This window comes from Bos mutus, chromosome 3 (genome assembly GCF_027580195.1).
Source record: "Bos mutus isolate GX-2022 chromosome 3, NWIPB_WYAK_1.1, whole genome shotgun sequence".
Classification (NCBI taxonomy): Eukaryota; Metazoa; Chordata; class Mammalia; order Artiodactyla; family Bovidae; genus Bos; species Bos mutus.
Window position 1 is genome coordinate 12,619,101 of NC_091619.1, and position 26,771 is coordinate 12,645,871.

Here is a 26,771-nt window from a genome sequence, read left to right on the forward strand (position 1 = left end):
TGTATTGGCATCAAGGTTTTCGATCCTTCTTTTCCCTATAGATACCACAAGCCATGATTTATACACAAATGTGATTTGCCTGATTGTTACAGTCTGGGCCCACAACAATTTTAATTAACTGGAAAATGGTCCTCAGTACACCGATTAGACCTCTTCAGGTACAGCAAGATAAAAGCCTGATAATTTGGATGGAGTACCCTTCTTAAATATCTACTCTATACACAGCAGCCAATGGGAAAGCCAGGCTTTCTCCCACCTGATCCTGTGAGTAATCAAGAGAGGGCTTTTTCTTCCCCACCTCTCCCCTCCCACCCACCCCCAACTAAAGCTTAACAGGTTGGTGGTATAATTTGTAGACTTTCAGGGTGTCATGCTAGGAGCTTAGGCAAGAGACTAGGCATCTCTTCCCCAGCTTCCCAGGCACTGTCCAGCTGGATTTGAAAAGCAGGCAAGTGACAGGAGGAAAGAGGTGGAAGCCGGCAAAGTAACTACCGTTTCTCAGCAAAGTTTGAGAGGGGCCTGTGGCCATGAGTGAGTTGGACACTCAGAAGACCTGTGATGGAACTGTTTCTCGTCTGCTCAATGTGGTGGAAAGTGAGCTTCAGGCAGGGAGGGAAAAAGGCGACCCTACAGAGAAGCAACTTCAGATCATTCTGGAGGATGCCCCTCTCTGGCAGAGGTTCAAGGAAGTCACTAACGAAATGATCGTGACCAAGAACGGCAGGTGAGATTATCTGTGGCTCTACTTGGGCTGGCTGGGGCTTGGCAAGGGAGGCAAGGCCCCTCGAACATAGAAAAGGTTACAGCTCTTCACTCAGAGGTAGCGGGGTCTGATTAAACACTCCCGAGGACAGTCTCCTACGGCTTTCCCCCAGCCAACTTAATTAATTTCTCTGAGATCGTTAGAGAAGTGGAGGATGAAGCCACCTGTTTTGCCTGCATTTTAAATGAAGAAATACTTTGAAATTACTGTAAAGGGGGGCATGTCCCGTGGGTTTGGGAAATGCACTCAAATGTCAGAAAATAATGTTAATTTTTGACTGACTGTACATCCTGGAGCAGATAACTATTCTTTGAACCCCAATTCCATTCAGATAAGATAAAATAAAAGGCAACTTTATCTGGAAGCTGGGTGATTTTGTCTGAAGTATAGCAAACTTGCGAGACATTTCTGACAAGCTGAAGATTCAGAGGCTAAAAGGCAAATTTAATCTCACTTCCTATTACTACACTTGCTTCTTCCTGTGTGTTTGTGGTGAGTGTTCATTTGAAACTGTGTGTGTCTGTGACAGTATGAAAGCCATTGCAGTAATAGTTAATGAAACCATAATATACTGACTGAGAAAAGAGAAGATGCCTTCTGTGTTTTCATTGCAACAAATTAGGGATTAACTGAAATGGAGTCTCTGTTGGCATTTCTTGGATTATATTAAATCTATTTCTGCCAAGTGACTGTCTAAGGTAATATTAGGGGTTTCTGTTTAGTAAAGGAGATAAAAATATTTAGAAAGTATTGCTCCCAAGCTTTGCCAAACAGCTCCCAATATTAATGTGATATTGATCTTTCTGTTCACATGGTCAAAAAAGTACATTGAAAGGTATTTTCAATATGGTTAGCTTCAGCACAATCTCAAAGATTGTGACCTTTGAGAGAAATTCTGTTTTCCAATGAGAGAAAAATCCAAGCTAGCTGAAATTCTGGCAGGCTTTTGTCCTTGTGAAAAACACTTTCATTCCTGACTTCTCACTTTTCCATTTCTGAATAAAATGCATGGCATAGAGAATGAACCATTCTATCTGGTAAAATTATGAACTAGAGTGTTGTTGTGTGACATTACAGTGCTTTGTAAATAAAAATTGTTCTAGAGATAATGGCCTTTCAATAAATTGTGATTACTAATAGTAGCAGGAATATCAATCTTGCTTGATACTTATATTTTCTCTCTCTAAATGGGTCCCATATTTATTTCATATATAGAATTTGTTATTTTAAATAATTTTAATTATAATTTCACCTATTCTTACTTTTGATCTGTATTGACACATTATATTCTGTAAAAAGAAATAGAAAACATGTTTGTAATTTCAAAGAATTATCCCTAATTCCTAAAACTGGATATACTTTCTTTCCTTTTAAAGATGAGTGATGATACAATTTTAAAAGTTTTATGATATCTGATGACAGGTAGACCATTCTGTTTATTATTCTTTTAGTTACACTAATACTTAGCCTCATACTATTTATTTGGCTGTCAAAGTGGTCATATATGATATTAAAATAAGTATAATAATCAAGTAAAAATACAGTCCATATATTTGAATGAGGAATAAATAAAAATTTTGAAAACCATTATAAAATTCAACTTAATACTATGTCATATTGATATGTTCTTTTACAATTTTAGAAGAGCTTTCTCTTGCTTTTTTGCACCTATATAATTTTCTCCATATTTAAAGTTGAGAAGTCTTCACGTATCTAAACTCATTAACTATGTGAAAATTATTCTCTGTAGAAAAAGTCTAATTATGGTCAATGTGATTATTCTTATTTTCTGTGGAGGTCCTGCTGACATTTTACCTCCTCAGTGACTTAAATCTTTTCTTAGGATCTCTGAACCCCTCGTGGTCAAGATTTTGCCAGGAGATAGTTCCCTTTGTATTTCAGATAAAGAAGGGAAGACAAATCTCTAAGAAATTAATGCAGTTGGTAACGAATGAGTGTGATCTGGAATTACTTGCAGTCTGTTTAGTTTCTCAGAATAAACTGTTAGCAACACTTTCCTGTTCTTGATATAGGCACATCTTTCTTGTTTTGCTGTCTTCTTTATTCTCCTCTTCATCTCTCTTTTCCCTCTTTTTTCTCCTAACCTTGTATCACTGCTTTTGACCTATTTTCCTCTGTCAGTAGACCCAAATGTCTCCTCCAGATGCCCCATCCTTACCTTTCATACCAACTCCTGAGCCTAAGGCAGATGGAACTGTGGCCCTTCCCTGGAAAGAACATTCCTGGTAGTTAATACCTAGTCTTGGTCCTTTTCATTCATGTTACCCTCCTGTCCCTGTAGTCAGTTAACTTTCTGACTTTTCTAAATCTTTGGTGGGGTTAATCAGATATCTCCTGTACTCCTGAGCATAATTGTCCTGTGTAATAGCAAGTTTTAAAATAGCATAGATGGGATGATGAATTAAAGGACTCATTTTCAAATGGACATCTATTTATATGCATAAATAGGAGGCTTGCTTCTGACATTGATCAGAAGTAGTAGAGATTTTCCCTGAAAAACAGTGAATTAGCCTCAGAAACTGGGATTATGATGGTTCTTCATTCTCCTTCTCCTGTCCCTTCCTCATGCTGTTTTACCGTTTCTTTTCTCTCTGCTCTCTTTTCTTCCCCTCCTTTTTTATTGAAAATGCTTAGTTATTGATATTCAATAGCCTTTCAGACATAACAATAACAATTATAATACCTCCTTAGAATCATTTGAATCATCTCTAGTGCATCGGCTTGTAAATACTTCCTTTCATCTCCATCCTTTAAGCTAGGAACTTGTATTTTAGGTTGCACAAAAAGATTTATTTCAGATTTCAGTGGCAAATAAGTGAAATCTCTTGTAACTTTTGTTTTCTCTACAGTAACATATTTGCCTTAGGGGGAAAAGCTATATTTCATGTGTATTTCCATGAAGTTGAATAATTTGATTTCATTCAGATTAAATTTGCCTTGAGAAGATTTTAATAAATTGGAAGAATTTCTGATGTAATTGGTGTATCCATTTGTTATCATAAAATGTTAGGATCGCTAAGTTGAACTTCCCAGTGATTTAGAGATGTTGGTTCGATGAGCTAATGCTCATAGTGGGACGCAACCAGGGCCCTGAAGGTATAGTGGTGCAAGAACAGAGAAAACCAATGTTGTACATCAGGAAAAATTTTCCATGTCCCTGTAGTCTATGGAGATTTTTCTCTGAAGCTTACAATTGCAGTTTATGAGGATCATATGTTTTTGTGTGATCTGCCTCTAACCATGGAGAAGGCAATGGCAACCCACTCCAGTACTCTTGCCTGGAAAATCCCATGGACGGAGGAGCCTGGTGGGCTGCAGTCCATGGGGTTGCTAAGGGTCAGACACGACTGAGCGACTTCACTCTCACTTTTCACTTTCCTGCATTGGAGAAGGAAATGGCAACCCACTCCAGTGTTCTTGCCTGGAGAATCCCAGGGACGGGGGAGCCTCGTGGGCTGCCGTCTCTAGGGTCGCACAGAGTTGGACATGACTGAAGAGACTTAGCAGCCTCTAACCAGGCTACTTTGATTTCTTGCTCCTTCTCTCATCTTCATATAAGTCTAAACATCCATGCCCCATGTGTCTGCATACACACACGCTCCAAAACGCTGATGAATGCTTTATGATTATTAAAATTCTGTGGTGGGAAAGAGAAGGGGTTTACTTCCTGATTTTTGCCTTTAACCATCTCTGCTGTTTCCCCACCTAGGAAATCTGCCTTGTCTGCCCTCTTTCTTCCGATAGATCTCAGTCCTCACAGCCTCTTTCAGCAGTGCTGGCTCTCAAGATCCCCTGTAAGAGAAATAAAAACTGAGAAACTAGCCTCATAGCTAAACAATACAGAGTTCATGGCCAAGCCTAAGCATGTGTGGTTCCTCAAGCATGGTTTTGGGCAGTGCTTGTATTCCCTACTACATTTGCTTCTCTCTCTCTGATATACGGATTGGTTTACATATTTCTCAGCTTCTCAAAGATTCTTGGCCGTCTCTGTGGTTAGCCACAGAGATGGAATAAAAGGGAGAAAAGATTTCCCTTGGAAGAAAAGGGAGAAAAGATCAAAGAAGTGCAGCTCATCCCTGAAAACAGCCTGGTCATGAGTGTTGCCCCCAAGTAAAGAGATAGCACATCCCAGTCCTTGCGAGGCTAGAGAAAGAGGCAGAGGAGAGCAGGAGGTGCTGAACTTGGCTTGGAGGCAGGGTGCTAGTTATAAGACTTTGGGCAAGTTGACATTTATTCACATTGGTGACATTTATGACATCATTGGTATAAAGAAGATAAAAATACATAGCATCTCAGTTCATTTCTGTAGTGATAAAAGAGAAAAATAATGATAAAATTCTCAGCAAATGAAGTATTAGAGATTAAAGCAACAAATGGTCCTACCATGTTTTACATGTGTTCTTCTAAGAACCAGGATGCTTCTTTACTTCTTTTTCTTTATTTACTTTTTTTGTTAACAGCTTTATTTTGATAATTTACATACTGTACAATCCAAAAAACTTGTTTAAAGTATACCATAATGTCTTCATGTTTCATCTGTGTTGTAGCATTTTTATTGACAAATAGCATTTCACTGTATAAATATACTTCATTTTATTTATTCACTCATATTGGACATGTGGCTTGTTCCCGATTTTCAACTGTAATGAATAATGCCACTATGAATGTCTGTATATAAGTTTTTACATGGGTGTATGTTTTCATTACTCATGCACATAACACCTAGGCATGGAATTACAGGGTCATATGGTAACTCTGTATTTTAATTTGTTAGAGGAATTACAAGACTCACTTTTTTTCCAGAGTGGCTGGTCCATTGTGTATTCCACCAGCAATGTATGAGCGTTCCAATTTCTCTATGCTTGCTGTTATTCACCTTTTATTATTATTATTATTATTATTATAGCCATCTAGTGAGTATGAGGAATGATTTCAAATGTAGGTTATAGTTCAGTTTGTTAGGTGTTAACTTGCACTCTTCCTGAATACATGGACTTAAGTTGGTTTACTTAAACTCACCAAGCTTCATTTTCATTATCTCACTCACCCAGCCTCTAGTACTCAAAGGTACTATCTATTTACTATCTATTAAATGCTTGCTAGGAGCCATTCCAGGGTATAAACCTTGGTTGGTGTAAACTCCCCCAGGTTCTTTGTCTTCTGTCATGAGTTTTGAAGTAGTCTCTAAGGCAGGGCATTTAGAAAAGAGCGGCTGCTGAAAACAGATCCCCGTTATACATACACAGCTGGAGGACTAAGTTGGAAAAGGACCCAGCAAAGAGTTGGAAGGAAGTGTTGATGAGGTGGATGAACCAAGGGGAAAAATATCCTGTCTGTCCAGAGTATTCAGGGAGCCCATGCAATTTAAGCTCAGAAGACTGAGGAGCCTGGATGGCTTGAGTCCATCTCTAGATCCAGCCCTTATTATCTGTTGCTCAATTTCTTCACTTTCCATATGTGACAGTTCTTATTGTACGTTATTTCAAAACTAGGCACTACTGGGTACAGGAGGATTCTCTTGGTGACCCTCCAGTCCCTCATCTATACCCATTATGCTTTTAATGTTTCCATACCTGGCATCCTTGGACTCCTTCTTTTAGCAGTGGACATACTCAGTTTCCCCCTTTTTATTCTCTTCCCAACCTTAATAGAAGCACAAATCCTCCAAGTGACTCCCTTTACTCCCTTGGATGTCTCCTTAGTTGCTATCTTAAAAGCTAAAGATACCCTAGACCAGTACATTTTAAGCTTTAAAGTTCTGGTGACTTAACTGGAGATTTTGAAAAGCACAGATTTTGATTGTGTATGTCTGGAGTTAGGTCTGAGCTGCCGCATTTCTGATTACTTCTGCTGCTGAGTCATGAACCACTTTGAGTAGCAAGTTTTTGGACCCTAATTTGTTAGCTTCTCAACTTGGGGACTCAGATTTTCAAAGATGTATTGACAAAAAAGATAGCTTCTGGGGCAATCAGGAGGTGGTAGGGGTGTCTGTATGGAAACTAGGTCTTTTGAGGAGATTTGAGCAACTTAGAAAGCTTGGTGAAGGAAAAATAAGCTAAAGAGAATCAGAAGCCAGGTAAGATGGCTTCTCCAAATATTTGTGACAGTAAGCTTGCTGGTATTTTCTTAGAGCGTAGGAGCTGCTGCTGCAGCTGTTTAATCTCTACATCGTGTCCGACTCTTTTAGGGCCCTGTGGACTGTAGCCAACTAGGCTCCTCTGGCCATGGGATTTCCCAGGCAAGAATATTGGAGTAGGTTGCCATTTTCTTCTCCAGGGGATCTTCCCAACCCAGGGATCAAACCCACGTCTCCTGCATTGGCAGGCAGATTCTTTACCACTGAACCACCTGGGAACACCCCAGAGGGTGGGAGAAGGACCAGCAAATCCAGATCATCGTGTCTTAATGTATACCTCTTCCTTTAAAAAGAAATTATTCATTTGTTTTTGGCTGCACTGGGTCTTTGTTGCTGGGTGCACATTTTCTCTAGTTGTGGTGAGTTGGGGCTACTCTCTGGTTGCGGTTTGAGGGCTCTATAGCATGCAGGCTTCAGTAATTGTGGCTCAAGGGCCTAGTTGCCCTATAGCACGTGGACTCTTCCCAGACCAGGGACTGAACCCATGTCCTCTGCATCGGCAGGCAGATTCTTAACCACTGGACCACCAGGGAAGTCCTCAAAGTGTATTTCTTGAACACAAATTCCCACAAGATGCTCAGTGAGAAGATGGTTGCCCTGGTACACAAGTGCAGAATGCGGAATCCCTCACCCTTCTCAAAGTGCACGCAGGGGCATTAAAGCCTCTAACATGCAGGGAAGGAACTGGTCTAAATATGTAGAGTTAAGGGTCCGCTTCACTGCCTTTACCACAAACCATGTTTCCTGTATTAACACTGTTACTATTATTTAGAACTGTTTTCTGTTACAGAGAAGGTCTACTCTGTGGCAGTAGTGTGAAAACCTGATGTATGCTGAGAAAAAACCTTTGAAGGAAGCTCTGTGAAGACCTGGCACCCGCCTGTCTATAACACCTCAAGTTTCAGGAGGAATTTCATTCTAGTCGAATGACTAGATCAGTGATTTTCAGACTTGAAAACAGAGCATAACATTTAAAAGTAAAACCTCAATATAAAATACATTGGTAAAAAGAGGCTTGACTGAGTTTGAGGCTGCTGGCCTGGCCCCTCTTTATTTGGCTTCCCCTGTGCATTTTCTGCATCACCAGAGCCGTCCAAGGACAGTCTCCTCTGAGCAGAGAGAGGACTGGACATATTAGAATGTTCCTAACATTCTAATATCCTTCTTGTGGCTCAATTTCTGCCTTTTCTTTTAGACGGATGTTCCCGGTCCTAAAGATTAGCATCACAGGGCTGGACCCCAATGCCATGTACTCACTCCTTCTGGACTTTGTCCCAACGGACAGTCATCGCTGGAAGTACGTCAATGGAGAATGGGTGCCTGCAGGCAAGCCAGAGGTCTCCAGCCACAGCTGTGTCTACATCCACCCAGACTCCCCCAACTTCGGTGCCCACTGGATGAAGGCACCCATCTCCTTCAGCAAAGTGAAGCTGACCAATAAGCTCAACGGAGGTGGGCAGGTATGCTCGGTAGCCTGGCCACCCGGCTGCCCCACAACAGTCATCAAGAAATATCGAGGGTGCATTTAGGCAATTAGGGGGTCCTCACCGACCTCTTCTCTCACAGAAGCCAATTATTCCCCGGAGTCCAAATGTGAACAGGAATAAACAGCTCTTAATTGGTGCTTTCAGTTTTTAATGGACTTCCTGATGTTAAGAGAGAGTGAGAGAGTGCAGTAGTTTACTTAATCATCAGGGGCCTTTCAGAGTTTTGCCTTGTGTGCGGTGCTTTTTACCAAGCCAGGGAGGAGGGAGATGTTTGTGGGTCCCAGGGTTTTGTTATTCCCTCTCCCTTTTTTTTTTCTGGTGTAAGTGGCATCTTGATAAAAACCTGCTCCTAAATGAAATAATTGCTCCCTCCACTTGGGCATTATGATAATTATCAATAGAATATTGAATCAGCTTTGGGTTTTCAGAAAAAGAATCCAAACAAACCTTAAATAAGGAGGGTTTTATTTAAGGTCTCCAATTAGAGTAAACAAGATTTTGAGGCTTTTTACTCTTTTGTTTTCTCTGGTAGGATTGTGCATACTAGTGTGCTGTGCAAGGTTGTTATTTGCTTTATAAAATGTAGACTGTTTGGGGGGATTAGACCCAGTTGGGGGAAGAGGTCTTATTCCCCCAGATTTCACTTTGGTCAGTCTCATAAGCCCTTAGACATTTTACCCCTTCTCTGATCTCTGTGCTAGTCCAGCTGGGATGTAGGGGTTCTTGTTTTAAGAATGGTAAGTCATCTTCCTAAGTCTCTGCAATATTCAGAAGTTTCCAGTTCTTTATTGAATCAGGAAATTGAAAAGTAAACTATTAATCTCTCCCAGTTTTCACAACAGGAGACTTTGAATAAACCTTTGATTTGAATCACAAAGAGTGGATGTTATATAACCAGCAGATGTCAGCTATCATTACTTTTTAGGTAATTCAGCCCTTTGTCAGGATTTTGAGACAATTAGGATTTCTTACTAGGGGGCTTCCCTGGTGGCTCAGATGGTAAAGAATCTGCCTGTGATTCAGAAGACCCAGGTTTGATCCCTGGATCAGGAAGATCCCCTGGAGAAGGGAATGACAACCCTTTCCAGTATTATTGCCTGGAGAATTCCATGGACACAGGAGGTTGGTGGGCTAGATTGGTTGCAAAGATTCAGACATGACTGAGCTACTAACACTAACACACTTTCTCATAGGAAGAAAAACAGTATGTTTTAACAGAGCAAAATTCATACCGTTGTGCTGAAAATAGGAGGAAAAAAAAAAAGGAAGCCAGGATTTTGGCAGAAAACTGAATACTCTTTAGACCAGCTCTTCTCTGGCAACCCACTCTTCACCCTCTTATGTGTGTATGTACTTAGTCACGCTCATATAAGCAGCTCCAAAGTTATTCTCCTTAAGAGTTTCTAAAAAATCTCCCTTCAATAATTTCTCAGAGAGACAGTGGCAGCTCAGATGACTGGGGATCAATGTGTGTGGCCCTAAATGTTAACCTTAGGACTAATCAGAGGTGCTGGGTCATCTGTAACCTGTGATGCCTCAGGCTTTGTGTGTCCTCTCTCTTCTTCCACCTAAACAGATAATGTTGAATTCTCTGCATAAATATGAACCCCAGGTTCACATAGTGCGTGTTGGAGATGCCCATCGAATGGTGATGAACTGCTCCTTCCCTGAAACCCAGTTCATAGCTGTGACTGCCTATCAGAACGAGGAGGTGAGTGTGTGTGTGTATGTATGTGTAAATGTCACCTGGGGGAGTGTAGTGGGACTAGGGAGTGGTGCTTTTATTGCTATGACCAAACTTGGATGAAAGGTAGGTTTGCTAACATTCAGATATACTCAGAAAGACTCGGTAGAGACCAAGTTGAACAGTGTGGTAATCACTTTCCACCTCCTTCTCCCTGCTTGCCAAAGCTCCACCAGTGTTTCTTCTCCTGGTGCCAGTAAGGCACAGTGGTGCGTTGTAATAAAACCAGCAGAAATGCAGGATCTTTGTTTCCAGGCCCTTGACCTGACAGAGCTAAGCATCTCTCCTGCTCTAAAGCAAGTCTGTGGGAATTGATCCAATCGTGCACCCTCTTTGGGTTTGTGTTATACTATCTGTCCCACTTGTTAGCTCTTTTGGGGCCATATGTAGACCTTTTCCTGCCTAACTTGGGCCACTCTGATGGTTACAGCTGAGGAGCCAGCATTTGGCCTCCGTAAACTCTGTGGGAGCAAAATTTTTTTGGTTCATCCACATACTATAGGAGTTTCCAGGACTGCTGGTCACCAGGATACCTGATCGGTTGGATTCTTTTTGCTTAAACTTTGAAAGATTAAAAATTGAAGTATAGTTGATTTACAATGTTTTTATTTTCTGCTGTACAGCAAAGTGATTCAGTTATACATAGATATATATGTATTCTTTTTTTATGTTCTTTTTTTATGGTTTATCTCAGAATATTGAATATAGTTCCCCATTCTATACAGAAGGATCTTGGTGTTTTTCCATTCTATGTATTTAATAGTTTGCATTTAAGCCTAAATTCCCAGTTCATCCCTCTTCCACCCTTAAAAAATTTTTTTAATGGTAATTATACATGTTTATTTAAAAAAACTTCACATGATAAACAACTAGTATGGAAGTATATACAATGAAATGAAAAGTTAGAGGTAAAAATTTACTCTTTCCCTATTTTGTGAATCCTACACCCCAGGGACACTACAAATAATAGCTTAGAGTGTGCTTTTTTCCCACGCATAGTCTGTTCATTTATAAATATGCACAGTGTATAGATTTCCTCACACAAATTGGCTCATGTTCATATTAGTATGAAATTTCTCCCCACCCCCTGTATTTAAGAGTACATTATGAATATCTTTCTATGTAAATTGGATTAGGATTTATCTCCTTTTCTGAAATTATTGCAGAGGATACACTGTATTTCAGGCAATCAGTTTCCCACCTAAATGATGTTTAGGTCATTTCCAGTTGTTTTATTTTCTATGATAAATAACACTGCAAAGAATATTAAGCACTCAGAAATGGAATTTTTCTGTTAAGGAGAGTGTATGTTTAGAACTGTGATAGACAAAGCCCCATTGCCTCCCTCCAAAGAGCATATCCATTTATAATTCCCACACCAATCTCAACATTGGTGATTACCTACATTTTCAGCTTTGATAATTCAACAGGGTAGAAAAAATGGTATCTTACTGTGGCTTTAATTTGCATTTCTTTATTTGGAAGCTTAAGATTTTTAGGCTCCCATCCAGCTAACTGAGTCAGAATCTCCAGGGAGAATACCCAGAATCTGGTTTTAAGAGTCTTCTTAAAGGATTCTGATGATCATCCAGGTTTGGAAACTACTGCCTTAGTGCCTACAGATGATGTGCAGGGAAATGTAATTTCTTTTCTATAACTAATCTGGCCTCTCAGCCGAGCCCTTTAGCAGGTCAGTGGAAAGAAAAATTAACCAAATATCTGAAAATTTAAACAGGCCCTCAAAAACTGTTCTGTTTTTATAGGCTGATGCATTTTGTTTCTCAGATTGCCTTTCATCCCCTTTTACTCTCTGTAGGATGGCCTCTGGGTTTATGAAGGTTGAGTGGACTTTTGCAACTTCAGAAAGTGGGGAGGAGTTGGGGGCTACATCCTGACCTCCTCTGTTCTCTGGACAATGTCCCTTATCCACTGACATGCTGCCTGCTCTCTTAGTCCATGGCAGGTGGAACCTGTCATCTGGTTGCCCTCTGGCTAAGTGCTCAGATTTTCCTGGACACATGCTGGAGGTTTCCCTCTGAACTAGTAGCAAGGCTAAGGCTATGTTTTCAACAGGCTACTAGCCTGATGCTGTAATTCTGGTCTTGGACATGCCCCAAGGGAATCAAACCTGGGAAACTCTAACCTCGGAGCCTCTGTCTCCTGACAACGTATCTCTGCCAATGTAAATTCACCCTGAGAATGGGTACAGGGGTGGATGAGGGAGCCAAAAATCTTCTTTTATTCAGCAAATATTTGTTGGGTATTACTACAGGCTGGATGTTTTCCTACATGCTGGTAATACTGCACTGTACTCAAGGCACTTGTATCCCGGTGAGAAGGGATAAAAATGATAAATATATATTTGGTCAGATGGCTCTAAGGAAAATGAAGTAGGCTAAGCCCAGGGGAGATAAAGGGTGACAATAGGTGGAATTGATAGTTTGTGTGTGTGTGTGTAAACATGGCCCAAAGGGTAAGTGATTATTTAAGAGGTCAGGGAGTTGATTCTAGTCTGTACTCGAGAGTCTAGAGACAGGTGTTCATCAGTATCCTCTCCTTTGTGTCCCAGTGACAAGAAAAGTAACTGACAGATGGTGGGTGTTCAATTACTGTTGAAAAAAATGAATAATAGAATAAATGCTAGATTTAGCACATCAGGTTTGTGCAATTTTGTTGCTTTGTCGTTTCTTTGCTCACTTTATACTGCATTTGCCATTTTCACCATATGTGACAATAAAACGTTGCTTGTTGGACAGTGCAATAGTGATTTTGTGCAGAAGGAAGCAAAGAAACATGGAGAGGAGAAAAAAAGAGGAGAATTATTCTGGTTTTACAGAAATTCACAGGTGAAGATAAAGTGTTCTGTTCCCCACGCATATTCTCCTTTCACTAACACTACTTGTCTTTGTAAATGCAAGATAACAGCTCTCAAAATCAAGTACAACCCTTTTGCCAAGGCCTTCTTGGATGCCAAGGAAAGGTGAGTAGAGAAATTTCAGGGAATATGCAAATTGCAAATATGAAGTTTATAATAATCTTGGAAGGAACTAACTAGTGGCATTTGCATTACCTTTGATAGAAACATGTTTTTAATATTTAATTCAGTGTCCAACAAAATCAGCAAGATAAAACAAATTTATAATTACTTGTCCTTTATAATAGGGGTCCAGGAGAACCTGGGGCTTCCCAGGTGGCTCAGTGTTAAATAATTCGCCTGCCAATGCAGGAAATGTGATTTTAAATTTTAAATAATTCAATCTTCCTTTACCATAGTTATCTGAGTAGTACAATTTCAATAAATTTTTTAAAGCTGGATTTCATCTAGGAAAGGTGAGTAATTCATAAAGGTGAGAGGCTCATGTCTTTAAGTCAAAGACTTCTGGGGGTTGTGAATGATTTCCTTTGAAGTGTTGAGATTTTGTTGTTTCTGTTTCAAATCTTTACACTAATTCCTATAACTGTCTAATCTTTCTTTTTCATCATAAAGGCTCTAGACTAATGGACAGGTATTTATAATAGTGTGTCACAGGGGTCTGTCCTGTCAATATTTGACTTAATTTTGATGATGTAGAAGAAATACCTTTTTTCAGATAAGAAAAGTCATATAATAAAAATATTTAGGACTTTGAGAGAGAGAGATCCTTGCTTTGAGTCCTAGCTTTACCATTTCCTGACTTGCATAAGTCAATTTGCTTTTCTGGGACCCACTTTCTAAATCTGCGAAAGCATGTAGTAATATTCTATCACAGGATAATTGGTGGACCTAGCATATCACAGATGCGACTGTGCCCTGAAGTCCTATGCAAATCTTAGCTGCCGTAATCATTGCTTGAATTTTAACAAGCAGAAACACTGACCACAAATCAGTAAGATCAAGCTACATAGTGATAGGTGTAAATAAGGTAAATTGGATTGACTATAAAGTTGCAATTCAAAGAGCAATTGCATAAGAACATAAAGTAGGAGAAGGAGAATGGGGCAAAGATAGTAGTCTGAGGGGAAAAAAGTGTTTGATTTTCTTATTTTGAGAAATTTATTGCTCTCCAAAGACAATCTTGGGTGTACTTGATGCTGGATATGAATGGTAAGCTGGACAGCTATGGTGCACTTTCATTGCTCTTTCAGGAACCACCTCAAGGATATTCCAGAAGCTATGTCTGAGAGCCAGCATGTGACCTATTCTCACTGTGAGTTGGGTGAACCCTGGATAGGAGGGGCCTGGGGCTACACTAGGAGCATCTCCACCACACTCAGACTTTTTACCTGTCATGACTGCTTCAGGCTTGTTCCCAATATTCTATCAAGACCCAACGGTTATTTCTCCCACTCAAGACAAGTATATGCCCTTTCAAGAACTCCCAGAGAGAACCACTGCTCCTGGGGGAGTGTACACAAATCCAAGGCAGGAGACAAAAATGGAAATAGTGAATTTCTTTGACTCCCATTTTTGTGTCAGGGAGGCTAAAGAGCTCATAAAAGTGCATTCTGGCTATAGGTTCTACCCTGACACTCCACTCCTGCTTTGGGGTTTCCTTATTCTTAGTACTTTCTGGTTTTTGAGTTTATCACCATTGCCACGCCTCAGGAAGGCCACAGCTTTGCACATGAGGAAACTTCTGTATTTGTTGACTGGAAAACTACAGTATTAGTGGAGTCATATACCTGGAATTCTGCAGGTAGACTGGATGTACCTGATAGGGTGCCACCCTCTCCATGTCTCAGAACAGAGAGGAGGCTCCACAGTGGAGCAAGCCCTCTAAAGCTGCAGCAGTAATCCAAGGTCAGTAGCATCAGTGTCTGAGATACCCTTTAATTCAGAGTATAATGGTTTGCTAAGATCCCTTCTACAGTTTTCCAGCTATGAAATTCTTTACTCCCTCCTTCCCCTAAAGTTCGATGCATTTTTCATTGCAGAAGTGGCAGTATAGCCACATAAAGAGAAACAACTCTCAAAAAATAACTTAAAAAAACCCTTTTCTTAGGAGTCTTTTTTTTTCTTTGTCTAGTTACCATCTGTCACCATAAAAAGTTATTACAATCTTATTGACTATATTCCCCATACTGCACATTTCATCCTCATGACTCATTTGTGACTGGAATTTTGTACCTCTTAATCTCCCTCACCTATTTATTTCCTCCCCACCGTCTGGTAACTACTTGTTTGTTCTCTATGAGTCTGTTCTGTTTTGTTGTATTTGTTCATGTGGCTTGTTTTTTAGATTCCACATATAAGTGAAATCATATGGTATTTATCTTTTTTACCTGACTTATTTCACTTAGTATAATACCCTCTAAGTCCATCCGTGATTTTGAAAATGGCATGATTATTTTTTATGGCTGAATAATATTCCACTGTGTGTGTGTGTGTGTGTGTGTGTGTATACATATATATATATATATATATATATATATATACATACACACACCTTATTTATTCATTTATCTCTTGGTGGTCACTTGATTTGCTTCATTTCCTTGGCTATTGTAAATAGTGGTGCAATGTTATCTTTTGTTTTGTTTTGTGACTTTCTTTTTGTGGTGCTGTTGTCTGGTTTTGGTATCACGGTGATGCTGGCCTCATAGAATGCATTCAGAAGCATTCCTTCCTCTTCAGTTTTTGGGATAGTTTGAGAAGGATAGATGTTTACTTCTTAAAACATTTGGTAGAATTCAACTTTTATTTGTTGGGAGTTTTTTGATTACTGATTAAATTTCATTATTGGTAATCAATTTGTTCATATTTTCTATTTCTTCCTGATTCAGTTGTGGGAGATGGTACATTTCTAACAATTTATCCAAGAAAAGCACTTTTTAACTGACCTGGAATGAAAAGCTATTTTGTATAGGATGGGATCACATGTGGAACCACACTGTTTCAAGTTCATGTGTTGCAACCTTCTCGGTAAACATCCTTATATGTGGCAAACTTCACAACAGAAGTCTAGTTCTGCCTGGCTTTGCTTACTGAGCACCTGAATATTGATTCTGTCATTCAGATAGTGATCCCTTGAGCCACATGTCTATACAACAAAGAGAAAATGAAGATAACAAAATGATTTATTAAGAATGACTGACCTACATTTTGTAATATGAATTCTGTATAATTTGTTTACTTATACTTAAGAAGTATTAAGCAAATGGTTTTAATAAAAGTTCTAGTTCCATATCACAAAATCCCTGGTGACAATCCCTAGTCAATATTCTTAAGGAACATTTCTGGTCCTGTCTGAATCTTTATCTGTGGGCCCCTCAGTTGAGAGCTGGTTGGTGAAAGAATGTGTTTCTTGTTCTACGGCCTCTCTGTCCTTTCCCGTGAATTCACTTGAAGTAAAGCCTTTTCCTCATAATACTAACTACACTTTTTATTGTGGCTTAAAACCACAGTATAAAATGCACCTTGACTAGAGTTGTATGTATAGTACAATATTGTCAAATCACATGCACATTTTGGTGCAAAAGATTCCCAGAACCACCTGCTTGCCCCCTCCACCCCAATTCCTGCATGTTAAAACTACATATACTCACCAAACTTCATCTCTTCACACCTCCCTCCCAACAAAACCCTTGGCCACCACCGTTCTACTCTATACCTCTATATCCATAGCCTTTAGATACCTAGTATGAGGAATAATGCAATATATATATATATATATATATATATATATATATATATATTTTATGACTGGCTGCTTCTGTTTATCCTAATGTTCCTCAAGGCTCACCCATATAGTACCATACGATAGGATTTCCTTCTTTTTAAGGCTGAAATAATATTCACTTGCATGTATATACCAAATTTGCCTATCCCATAATCTGCTGATGGTCATTTAGCTTACTTACACCTCTTGGCAACTGCGAATAATGCTGCAATGAATATGAATCTGCGAATGTCTTTAATTCTCCTGGGTATATAGCCAGAAATGGAATTGGTGGATCATGCAGTACTTCTATTTTTAATTTTTTAAGGAAACTCCATAGTGTTTTCCATGCCAGTTGTACCATTTTACATCCCCATGAACAGTTCACAAGGGTTCTAATTTCTCCACATTCTCGCCAACACTTATTATTTCCTGATCTTTTTTGGATAATGGCCATCCTAATAGTACGAGGTGATATCTTGTTTCGATTTGTGTTTTGCATTTTGCTAATGAATAGTGATGTTGAACATCTTTTCATATACATATTGGCTTTTTGTATATCTTTGAAGAAATGTCTGTTCAAGTCCTTTGCTTGTTTTAATTAGGATTTTTGTTGTTTTATTGTTGAGTTATAAGAGATCTTTACATATTCTAGATGCTAATCCCTTTTATAGTTTTATAGTTTGCCAATATTCTCTTCCATCCTATAGATTTCCCTTTCACTCTGTTAATTGTTTCTTTTGCTGTGCAGAAGTTTTAAAGTTTGAAATAGTTTGTCTATTTTTGCTTTTGTTGTCCATGCTTTTGGTGTCATATCTAAGAAATCATTGCCAAATCCAATTTCATGAAGTTTTCCCCTGCATTTCTTCTAGGAGTTTTATAGGTCTTACATTTATTCATTTAGAGTCAAAATTTTTATATGGTGTAATATGAGTTTAATTCATTGCTTTTGCATGTGGATATCCAGTTTTCCTAACACTGTTCGTTGAAGAGACTATCCTTTCTTGGCACCCTTGTTGAAGATTATTTGACTATGTAAGTGGTGTTTATCTATGGGCTCTCTTTTCTTCCGTTGGTCTGTATGTCTTTATACCAGCACCATACTAATTAGGGGGCTTCCCAGGTAGTTCAGTGGTAAGCTATCTGCCCGCCAGTGCAGGAGACACAGGAGCCTGGGTTCGATCCCTGGTCAGGAAGATCCCCTGAAGTAGGAAATGGCAACCGACTCCAGTATTCTTGCCTGGAAAATTCCATGGACAGAGGAGCCTGGCAGGCTACAGTCCATGGGGTTGCAAAGAATCAGACACAAATGGGCAACTGAGCACATACTATTTACAGTATTGTAGGTTTGTAATGTGTTTTGAAATCAGGAACTGTGAGGCCTCCAGCTTTATTTTTATTTCTCAAGATTGTTCTATTTGGAGTTCTTTGAGAATCTATATGAATTTTAGTATTGCTTTACATTTCTGACAGAAGTGTCTTATGGATTTTGATAGAGATTTCTTTTGGTAGTATGAACATTTTAATAATATTAAGCCTTTCAATCCATGAACATAGGATGTCTTTCCATTTATTTATATCTTCTTTAATTTCTTTCATCTATATTTTATAGTTTTCAGTGTACGAGTCTTTTCCCTGTAGGTATATTTTGTTCCAAAGTGCTTTATTAATTGTGGTGCTATTCTAAATTGGATTGTTTTCTTAGTTACTTTTTGGATCGTTCATTGTTAGTGTATAGAAATGCAACTGATTTTTGTGTGTTGATTTTGTATCCTGCAACTGCTGAATTTGTTTATTATAAAAGTTTTTTTGTGGAATATTTAGAATTTTCAACATATAAGATTGTGTCATCTATGAACAGAGATAATTTTCTTTGTTTCCAATTTGGATGCCTTTTCTTTCTTTCTTTTTCTTTATTCCTAGTTGCTCTGACTAGGACTTCTAGTACGATGCTGAATGGAAGTGGTAAGAGTGGATATTCTTGTTCTGCTCATGATCTTGGAGGAAAAGCTTTCAGTTTTTTACCATTGAGTATGGTGGTGAAATGGCAACCCACTCCAGGGTTCTTGCCTGGAGAATCCCAGGGATAGGGGAGTCTGGTGGGCTGCCATCTATGGGGTCGCACAGAGTCAGACAGGACTGAAGCGACTTAGCAGCAGCAGCAGCAGCAGCATGGTGTTAACTGTGGGCTTGTTCTATATGGCCTTTATTATGTTGAGGCAATTTTCCTGTATTCTTTATTGAACGCTTTTATTATGATAGGGTGTTAAATTTTGTCATATGGTTTTTCTGCATCAATTGAGATGGTCTTTCACAAACACATTTCTGTGAAATATTTTGCAGTTTTCCAAAATGTTTTGCAAGATTCTTATCAAGTTGTGCTAGCCATCTCCCTCTCTCTTTGCCTTCAGAATCCTCTTTGTTGGGTGGTGATGGGAGGCATCATGTCTCCTCTTGCTTGGAGTGAGAACTAAAGATAATTTATCATTTGGCAGAAACAGGGAGGGCTCCATTCTTTCTGGGTAACCAAATTAAACATTCCCTAGTAGCTATTAATCAATGATTAATATATCATCTGACATCTCCTTCGTGGACTGACGTTTAATCCAATTAAGTCAGAAGCAACTTAACTTTTGTATTTTCTATTAACTTATACATTCAAATAATATTTTATATAGCTGTGATTCCAGCATTTCTTAAGAGATTTTCCAAACTTGATAGGACCTGTCATCCATCTCCAAAGAAGCCAACTTTGCTGCTAACATGGAAGGGAAGTAGCAGTGGAGGTGATAGTATCTAACTCCACACAGGTAGACATTGCCATTCACTCAGAAATATAACTATGCGAAGTGGCTGGTAACCTGATTTTCGGCGTGGAAGTTCACAGAGTCTTCCTCTGTGTCTTCCTCTTATCTCTTCCAGTGGGAGGCTGGATCTTTTCCAATCCGGATGGAGTGTGCACAGCAGGAAACACCAATTACCAGTATACTACTCCTTTGCCTCTGTCTGCTCCCCACACCCACCATGGCTGTGAGCACTATCCTGGCATCCGAGGACACCACCGGCAGGCTCCCTACCCTTCTGCATACATGCATAGAAATCATTCTCCCTCAGGTGTGTGATTCTGCTAACAATACCCTTGGGGGTGTGGATGGTGGTAAGAAGTAGATAAACAACTAGTAGAAGTAAATATCTGAAGATAGAATCCATTTTATCTAATATATGTAATATTGTTATATATTAAAATTTTGATGTTTTATATACTAATAGTTGACTATATCATTATAGCATTATTAGTGTTTTATAATTATTTCAAATAATTATGAAAGCTGGGAGACAACCAGTCTCCCAATTTCTAATGGGTGTGAAAGTCCTCCTCCCAGGGCACTGGTGTACTAAGCAGTTTCAGGCTGCACTCTAAAAGCCAAGTTAAGTCATGGAGTTCTGAGACGCTCAGCTCATTGCCCTCACATGACTCTTTTCTACAGTTGTAGTACATGGCTCAGTCCAGAAGATATTGGGCCCAGTATTGGAGAGCCATTAGGAAGTTTTGGGAAGCTAGCTCATCCTACATCCAGGCTTTGGTCTGATTTGGCAAATATTTATCAAGGGTTGACTTTGTGCCAGGTTTTGTCCATGAACAAAATAGATTACAGAACCAATCATCTCACAGAGATTCTATTCTCATATGGGGACACTAACACTAAAGGAAACAAGTAAAGTTCATGGTATGGGAGATAGAGGAGTGTGTTAGGATACCAGCCTCAGGGACATCCTGAGCTCTGTACCTGCAGATGACTTTGCTGATCATCAGCTACCTGTCCCTGTGCCCCATAGCTGGCTACTCCCAGGAACCTTGAAGCAAGCTGCTTCCAGGAAGGGAGAAAATGGAGCTTAATGATATCATAAACTGAGCAGGGTTCTCATTTACTTCTTGATTCTTTCCTGGGGTCAGCACACAAAACACATCTGAGTATTTGCTATGCACCAGGCACTCTTCTAAGCAGGGGGGTAAGGAAGGTGATTAAGGTTTAATTTATTCCCTGGAGGATCTTAGGGTTATGCAAATATATATAATTAATCCTAATACAGTATAGTGAGAACTTTAATGTGGTCCTCAGACCTGTAGCATTCCCTAGGAACTTGTTAGAAATGTAGACTCTCAGGTTCTCTTTCTGAAAGAGTTTGCAGTTTAACAAAATCCCCAGGTGATTCTTATGCACATTAAAGTTAGAGAAACATTCTATAAAGCACACAAGCCATGGTGCTATGGGAATGAAAGAAAAGGGCAGCTAGATTTACCAGAGGGCTTAATGCTTAAGTTGAGATTTGAAGAATGAATAGAAAAGGATAAAGGTTGGAGTGGGCAGGGGTGAAAGATGGATGACATGGGACATAGGCAGAAATGAAGGGCATTCCATGTGAGAGAGTGGTATGAGCAAAGGTACAGAAGGAGGAGAGAACCTAGGTTACCTGGGAATGGTTTGGGAAGAGTGGAGAAGGAGGGAGGCAATATGGTGGGTGCAGGAGTTGAGGCTGAAGGCCACACCATGAAAAGGAGTGACTTGGCCAGGGATGTACATGAAATCCTCTTCCTATCTTTCCCCTCCTTCCTTCCCATCTTCTTTCCCTTCTTCCTCTCTATTATATATGCACTATTTGTGCAAATGAAGATTCAAATACATAGAAGACACTATTCCTGAAATGTTTAAATCTCCCTGGGGTTGCTATGAAAAATAGGTCCTGATCCTTAGAATTTCATCTGAAGCACTGGTGGCCTTAGGCTTGTTTTGAGGGGATGATGACATGGCCCATTTTAAAGGGGATGTAAGCATTGTGACCTGAGTTAGATCTGTGTCAAAAAGGGAAAATCATTCCACTTGTCTGAGCCTCATCTATAAAATGGAGGTGAGAAGTTGTTATAAAGATTAAAAGATGAACAGTACATGACCCAGCTGGTAAAGAATCTGCCTGCAATACAGGAGACCTGAGTTTGACCCCTAGGTTGGGAAGATCCCCTGGAGAAGGGAAACACTAGCCACTCCAGTATTTTGGCCTGGAGAATTCCATGGACTGTATAGTTCATTGGGTGGCAAAGAGTTGGACATGACTGAGAAACTTTCACTTTCAGTACATGACATATGGTTGACGTTCAATAAACTTCAATAAACCTAAGTTCCTCCCTCGTGTTTCCTTCAGAAAGTATCAACACACTGTTGGCACATGTGGCACAAGCCATGGTTGTATTTTGACCTAGGATAATGTCATTGGTCACCATCTTTATATTTTCCATGCTTCATAAATTGAACTGTTGTTATTTCCCCAAAGTGAATTTGATAGAAAGCTCCAGCAATAATCTGCAAGTTTTCTCTGGAGCTGACAATTGGACTTCCTTATCCTCCACACCCCACGCCAGCATCCTGTCTGTACCCCACACCAGCGGACCAGTCAATCCAGGGCCTAGGTAAGACCAACACAATCAACTTGCTCATTGTTCTTGGAGGTTTACTTTTTGGCATGGGACCTCGAATTCATATATTTTTCCTGGAATGCCTTGGTCTAAGCTTTTGTCCTGACTTCTAAGCCACTAAGAAGTGAAAATAACAAGGTCAACTCTTCACCCCTGGAAAAAGTGTGATGAGAAAGCACCTACTCAGTCCTGTACTCTTTTCATTTGTAACTTTGGTATTTTTTTAAGAGGGAAAAGATATTGTGGCCTGGGATTGTTTGTCTCAAGTCAGGAAGAAGTACTGTGAACAATGGTGGTAGCATCAGGGAATTTAAAGGGAAAAGTGTAAATATGCACTGAAACCTCAAGACCCTTGATTGTCTATATCCTCACAAGCTACTCATTCTAACAGGTAGACAGATTTTGGGCCCCCCGGCCTCAACCCAGGCAATAGGGCTGAGAGGATCTTGTAGGACCCATGGCATAACTCTTATACCAGAGACCAGCATTCAGTTCTGACTGTTGGAAATCGGTGTGATGAGTAGAAAGGAAAGGGGCCTGGAATCTGACAAATGTGGCCTTCAGTCCCGGTTTCACTTCTTATTGACTCTGTGACTTTAGGAAATTTTCTTAGCCTCACTAAGCTTAAACTTTCTTATCTGTAACATGGCAATAATATGAGCTACTCTGTAGAGTTATGGTGAACACCAAAATTAAAAAGAGCATAATATGTACTGTAAGCAATAACATTGTATCAATATATATATGTCTTGTTAAGTTCAACATAATTAGGCAGAGTTTTGAGAAGGTCTAAAAAGCAATTCAAAATTAAAAGATGTCCTATCTTTTTTGGGGGTAGATGTTAGATGACTTATGAGTTGCAGATCTAAAAAAGTTTGAGGGTCATAGAACGTTGATTCACATCAATGCTGCTCACTCTTTAATGTGCATTAGAATCACCTGGGATGTTGCTCAACTGCACAATCTGATTAATAGGTCTGGGTTAGGGCCCAAGATTCTGCATTTTTAACAAGCTTCCAGGTGTTGCTGATGTTGCTGTAAACTGTGATCTTGATTTTGATGTTGATGTTGCTATGGCCCTTGAGGATCTAATGCTGTGCTCTTAAGGCAACAGCCCCCAACTGCTTTGGCTCCTGGACTCTTGCAATGCAACTGGTCCAAACTAGATGGGCTGTAACACACAGAATGTTAAAGACAGTAGATAATAAAGAATAAATTCTTAATAATTTTTTATACTGATGCATGTAAAAATGATAATATTTTAAATATTTTCAGTTACATAAAATAGTATTAATAATAAGTTCATTTGTTTCTTTTTATTCTTTCCTCAAGTGTGGCTTCTTGAAAATTTAGCCTCATATTTGTGGCTCACATTTTATTTCTGTTGGCAGTGCTTGAGTAGAGGACCTCAGGGAAATGCATTTATTGGTGCTGTATTGGAAGTGAGGGAAAGAGTGTCCTTGAAGCTATTAGACAAATTACTATGTGCCAAGTTCTGTACTAGATCCTTTATGTAAGTCATTTATAGGATTCAAAGACATCCATGAGGCTGCTTTTGAAATTCCTATTTTCCTGATGGAGAAACTAAATCTCAGAGGCATTAAAAACTGCCTGAAGCTAAGACAGTAAATAAAGTAACTCAGAGCCCATGGTTTTTTAATCAGCCCAGGAAGCCTCAGAAAGGGGCTCTGACTGTTATTGTAGAAGAATTTCTTTTGAAACCTGGGGAATTGGGGTCAGAATCCCAGCAAGCTGAGCTGGCTAAAAAAACCAACAACCCCCATGGCCTATCTAGGTTTCTGCAGGCTTCATATGGTCCAATGAGGTCTGTGGAATCTGAAATATGGCAGAGTGCATTTCTACCTCTAGTTTCATCGGTGGCATGTTTAACTCATTGCTGACTAAATATTTTGCTAGAGAAAAGCAAAATGTGTTCAGTACTGTCATTGGGTAATGAGCCTATTATCAAGCAAAGTAGGGACTCTGAAAAGTGATGATGAAAATACTGGAACTTATTTTGCCTGTTGACTGCAGTCATTTTAATCCAGGTTCTATGTTAAGGTGCAAAATTGGCTGCACATCACAGTCAATAGGAAAGCTTTAAAAAATTCTTATACTTCATGCCAGACTAATTACATCAGATCTCTTGGGGTAGAACCCAAGTGTCAGAAATGTTTTTAATTTCCTAAGTGATTTCAATGTACAGTCAAGTTCGTGACCCAGTGATGTAGGATAGAAAAGTCTAAGAAAGTGGTCCAGTTCCCCGCCTTTCTACCAGGGACCAGAATTGACAGGTAGAAACCTGGAATGGAAGAATTAATTATACAACCACCATTTACTGAGTGCTATATTTTGGATTTCATGTAGTCATTTTCTTATTCAATCCTCATAAAAATATTTAGTAAGATATGTTTAATTATCACTCCAAATCTTGAAGATAAGGAAACTGAGGCTTATCTATTAAATAATTTGTATACAGTCACAGAGCTAATAAGCTGTAATGCTAGGATTTAAACCTAGATTTCTGTCCTGGTTATTAGGCCACATCACTTCTCTTGGCCAGTGAGAGATCTTACTCACAGATGATACTGCCCAAATATCCTTTCAACTCCCCTGCCCATTTACACAGACAGCAAAGGAAGCCTAGAGAAATAAAATGCTGTGTTAAAACTGAACAACTTGCTAGAGGCAGGGCCAGCATCAAAATGCAGGTCTCAGGACACCTAATTGTATGCTTATTCTACTACATCTTGCTGCTTCTCTGCGGAAATGGGACCAGTGTGTGTCAGAGCTGGAAATAAAGCCATGATTAGATACTGTTTCTAACTCGCGTCCCTCTCAGACTGCACTCCTGTCTAGGAGTATCATCACCATTCTCTCTCTCTCTCTCTGTGTTTCTGCAGCCCACACCCATGCCTGTGGACCATCAACAACAGTGGCGGGGGACCCGCCGGGTCGGGCTCAGAGGTGCATGCCAACTCCCCGGGAGCGTTTCTCCTGGGTAACCCAGCTGTGACTTCACCTGTCTCCACCCAGACACCCACTTCGGTTAGTGTGGAGGTTCTGGGGGAGCCCTCGCTGACCAGCATCGCCATGTCCACCTGGACAGCAGTGGCTTCACATTCCTTTACAGGCTGGGGTAGCCCAGGTAGGGGTGGGCACCATTCTCCCTCCTCACTGCATAGTTAAGCAGGATCCTAGTGAAGGTGTCAGTAGAGAATCTGCTAGATGTAGAGCTCTTAGAAGAACCACCTACTGACCCCAGTGAGTCAGACTGCAGAGTCTCCCCACCCAATGAAGTGGGCTGTAGCAGAAGCCTCCTAGGAAACGGTTTGGTTTAGATGACACTAATTTTGTCACCTGCATCTCTCTACCATTTTCTCTTTGTGCTCCCATTTTTTTCCGCAGCTTATCCATGCCATGCTTAGGCAACAAAAGTTCGTTGAGTACCTTCCTTGTGCCCTGACCCTTACTCTCAAATGATTCTAGAAGGCTGCCCCTCCTGTTCTGTGGACATAGTGTAAAGCTGGTAAGTGAGCTAAAAATTTACCTAGCCTAAGGCTACTGCATCATAACTTTGTACAGTCCTAAAGGTATGTGTAGCCACAGAGCTTCTGCTTTGAGACCAAGAGAGGGTGTAAGGCCATGGAGTGAAGTTAACAGAAGTAGAGTTAATTACATGTTATAGCACTGAGAATTGAGGAAATGAAATCATGTTGCTCCTTGGCTCAGAAACCTTGGGTGACTTACCATCACCTACAGATCAAAGTTGATCTCCTCTGCCATCTGCCCTCAAAACATTTCTCCAGCTTTAGCTCCCTGTTACCCCATTAGTATCCTCTATTTCAGTCAAGGCATACATTCTTCCTCTATCTTTTAAACATTCAGTGTTCTTTCCCACCTCTGTACCTTCTCTCCTGCCTGAAATTTCCTTCTCTGCTCAGTTCCACCTGTGCGAATCCTGCTTATCTCCCATGGACTGACCAGAGCATCACCTGCTGCACCAAGCATTTGATCTGCCTGGGTTCCCTGCCTTCCCACTGGTTTTGCCTCCGTTACAGAGTTCATCTCATGCTCCCTTGTATTTTCAGTACCTGTGTCTCTTCCACTAGACTGTGAGCCCCTTGAGGGTGAGGCCCAGCCTTCTCTTCTCTGTTCCCCACAGCAGCACCTGGTTCTGTGCCTATCCTATAGGAAGCACCCAATAAACACTGGCTGAACTGAATGCATGTGAAGTGCATATGTGAAAAGGACAGCTATGGAGCTCACGGAGGGCAGAGCTCAGAGATATATGTCCCATAATGGGCAGCAGGTCAAAGCGGGAGATCGGGGACACTCTGGGTGTTACATTTGCAGTGCAGCCCTTTCTCAGTGATTGGTTGTATAAGGAGATGGTGTGGGCTAGGGTGATTGTTCCCAGACACTGGTCCTTGGAGCCCCTCCTCTGAACCACATGGAACACTGAGAAATAAATTCTTTGGCACACTCCACAACTCTTGAATCAGAATCTTT

General features: G+C 40.1%; 1 protein-coding gene across 1 annotated transcript; it reads left to right on the top strand.

Moving 5' to 3' along the window:
* Positions 1–527: 527 nt before the first annotated feature.
* TBX19 (T-box transcription factor 19) lies at positions 528–26,478 on the top strand. The gene is made up of 8 exons (XM_005911120.3): positions 528–724; positions 8,116–8,380; positions 9,984–10,118; positions 13,070–13,131; positions 14,277–14,338; positions 19,712–19,903; positions 22,118–22,253; positions 25,163–26,478. Exons 1-8 carry the CDS (start codon positions 528–530, stop codon positions 25,446–25,448), a joined length of 1,335 nt encoding a protein of 444 aa, XP_005911182.1. The 3' UTR covers positions 25,449–26,478.
* The last annotated feature ends 293 nt before the right edge of the window (positions 26,479–26,771 follow it).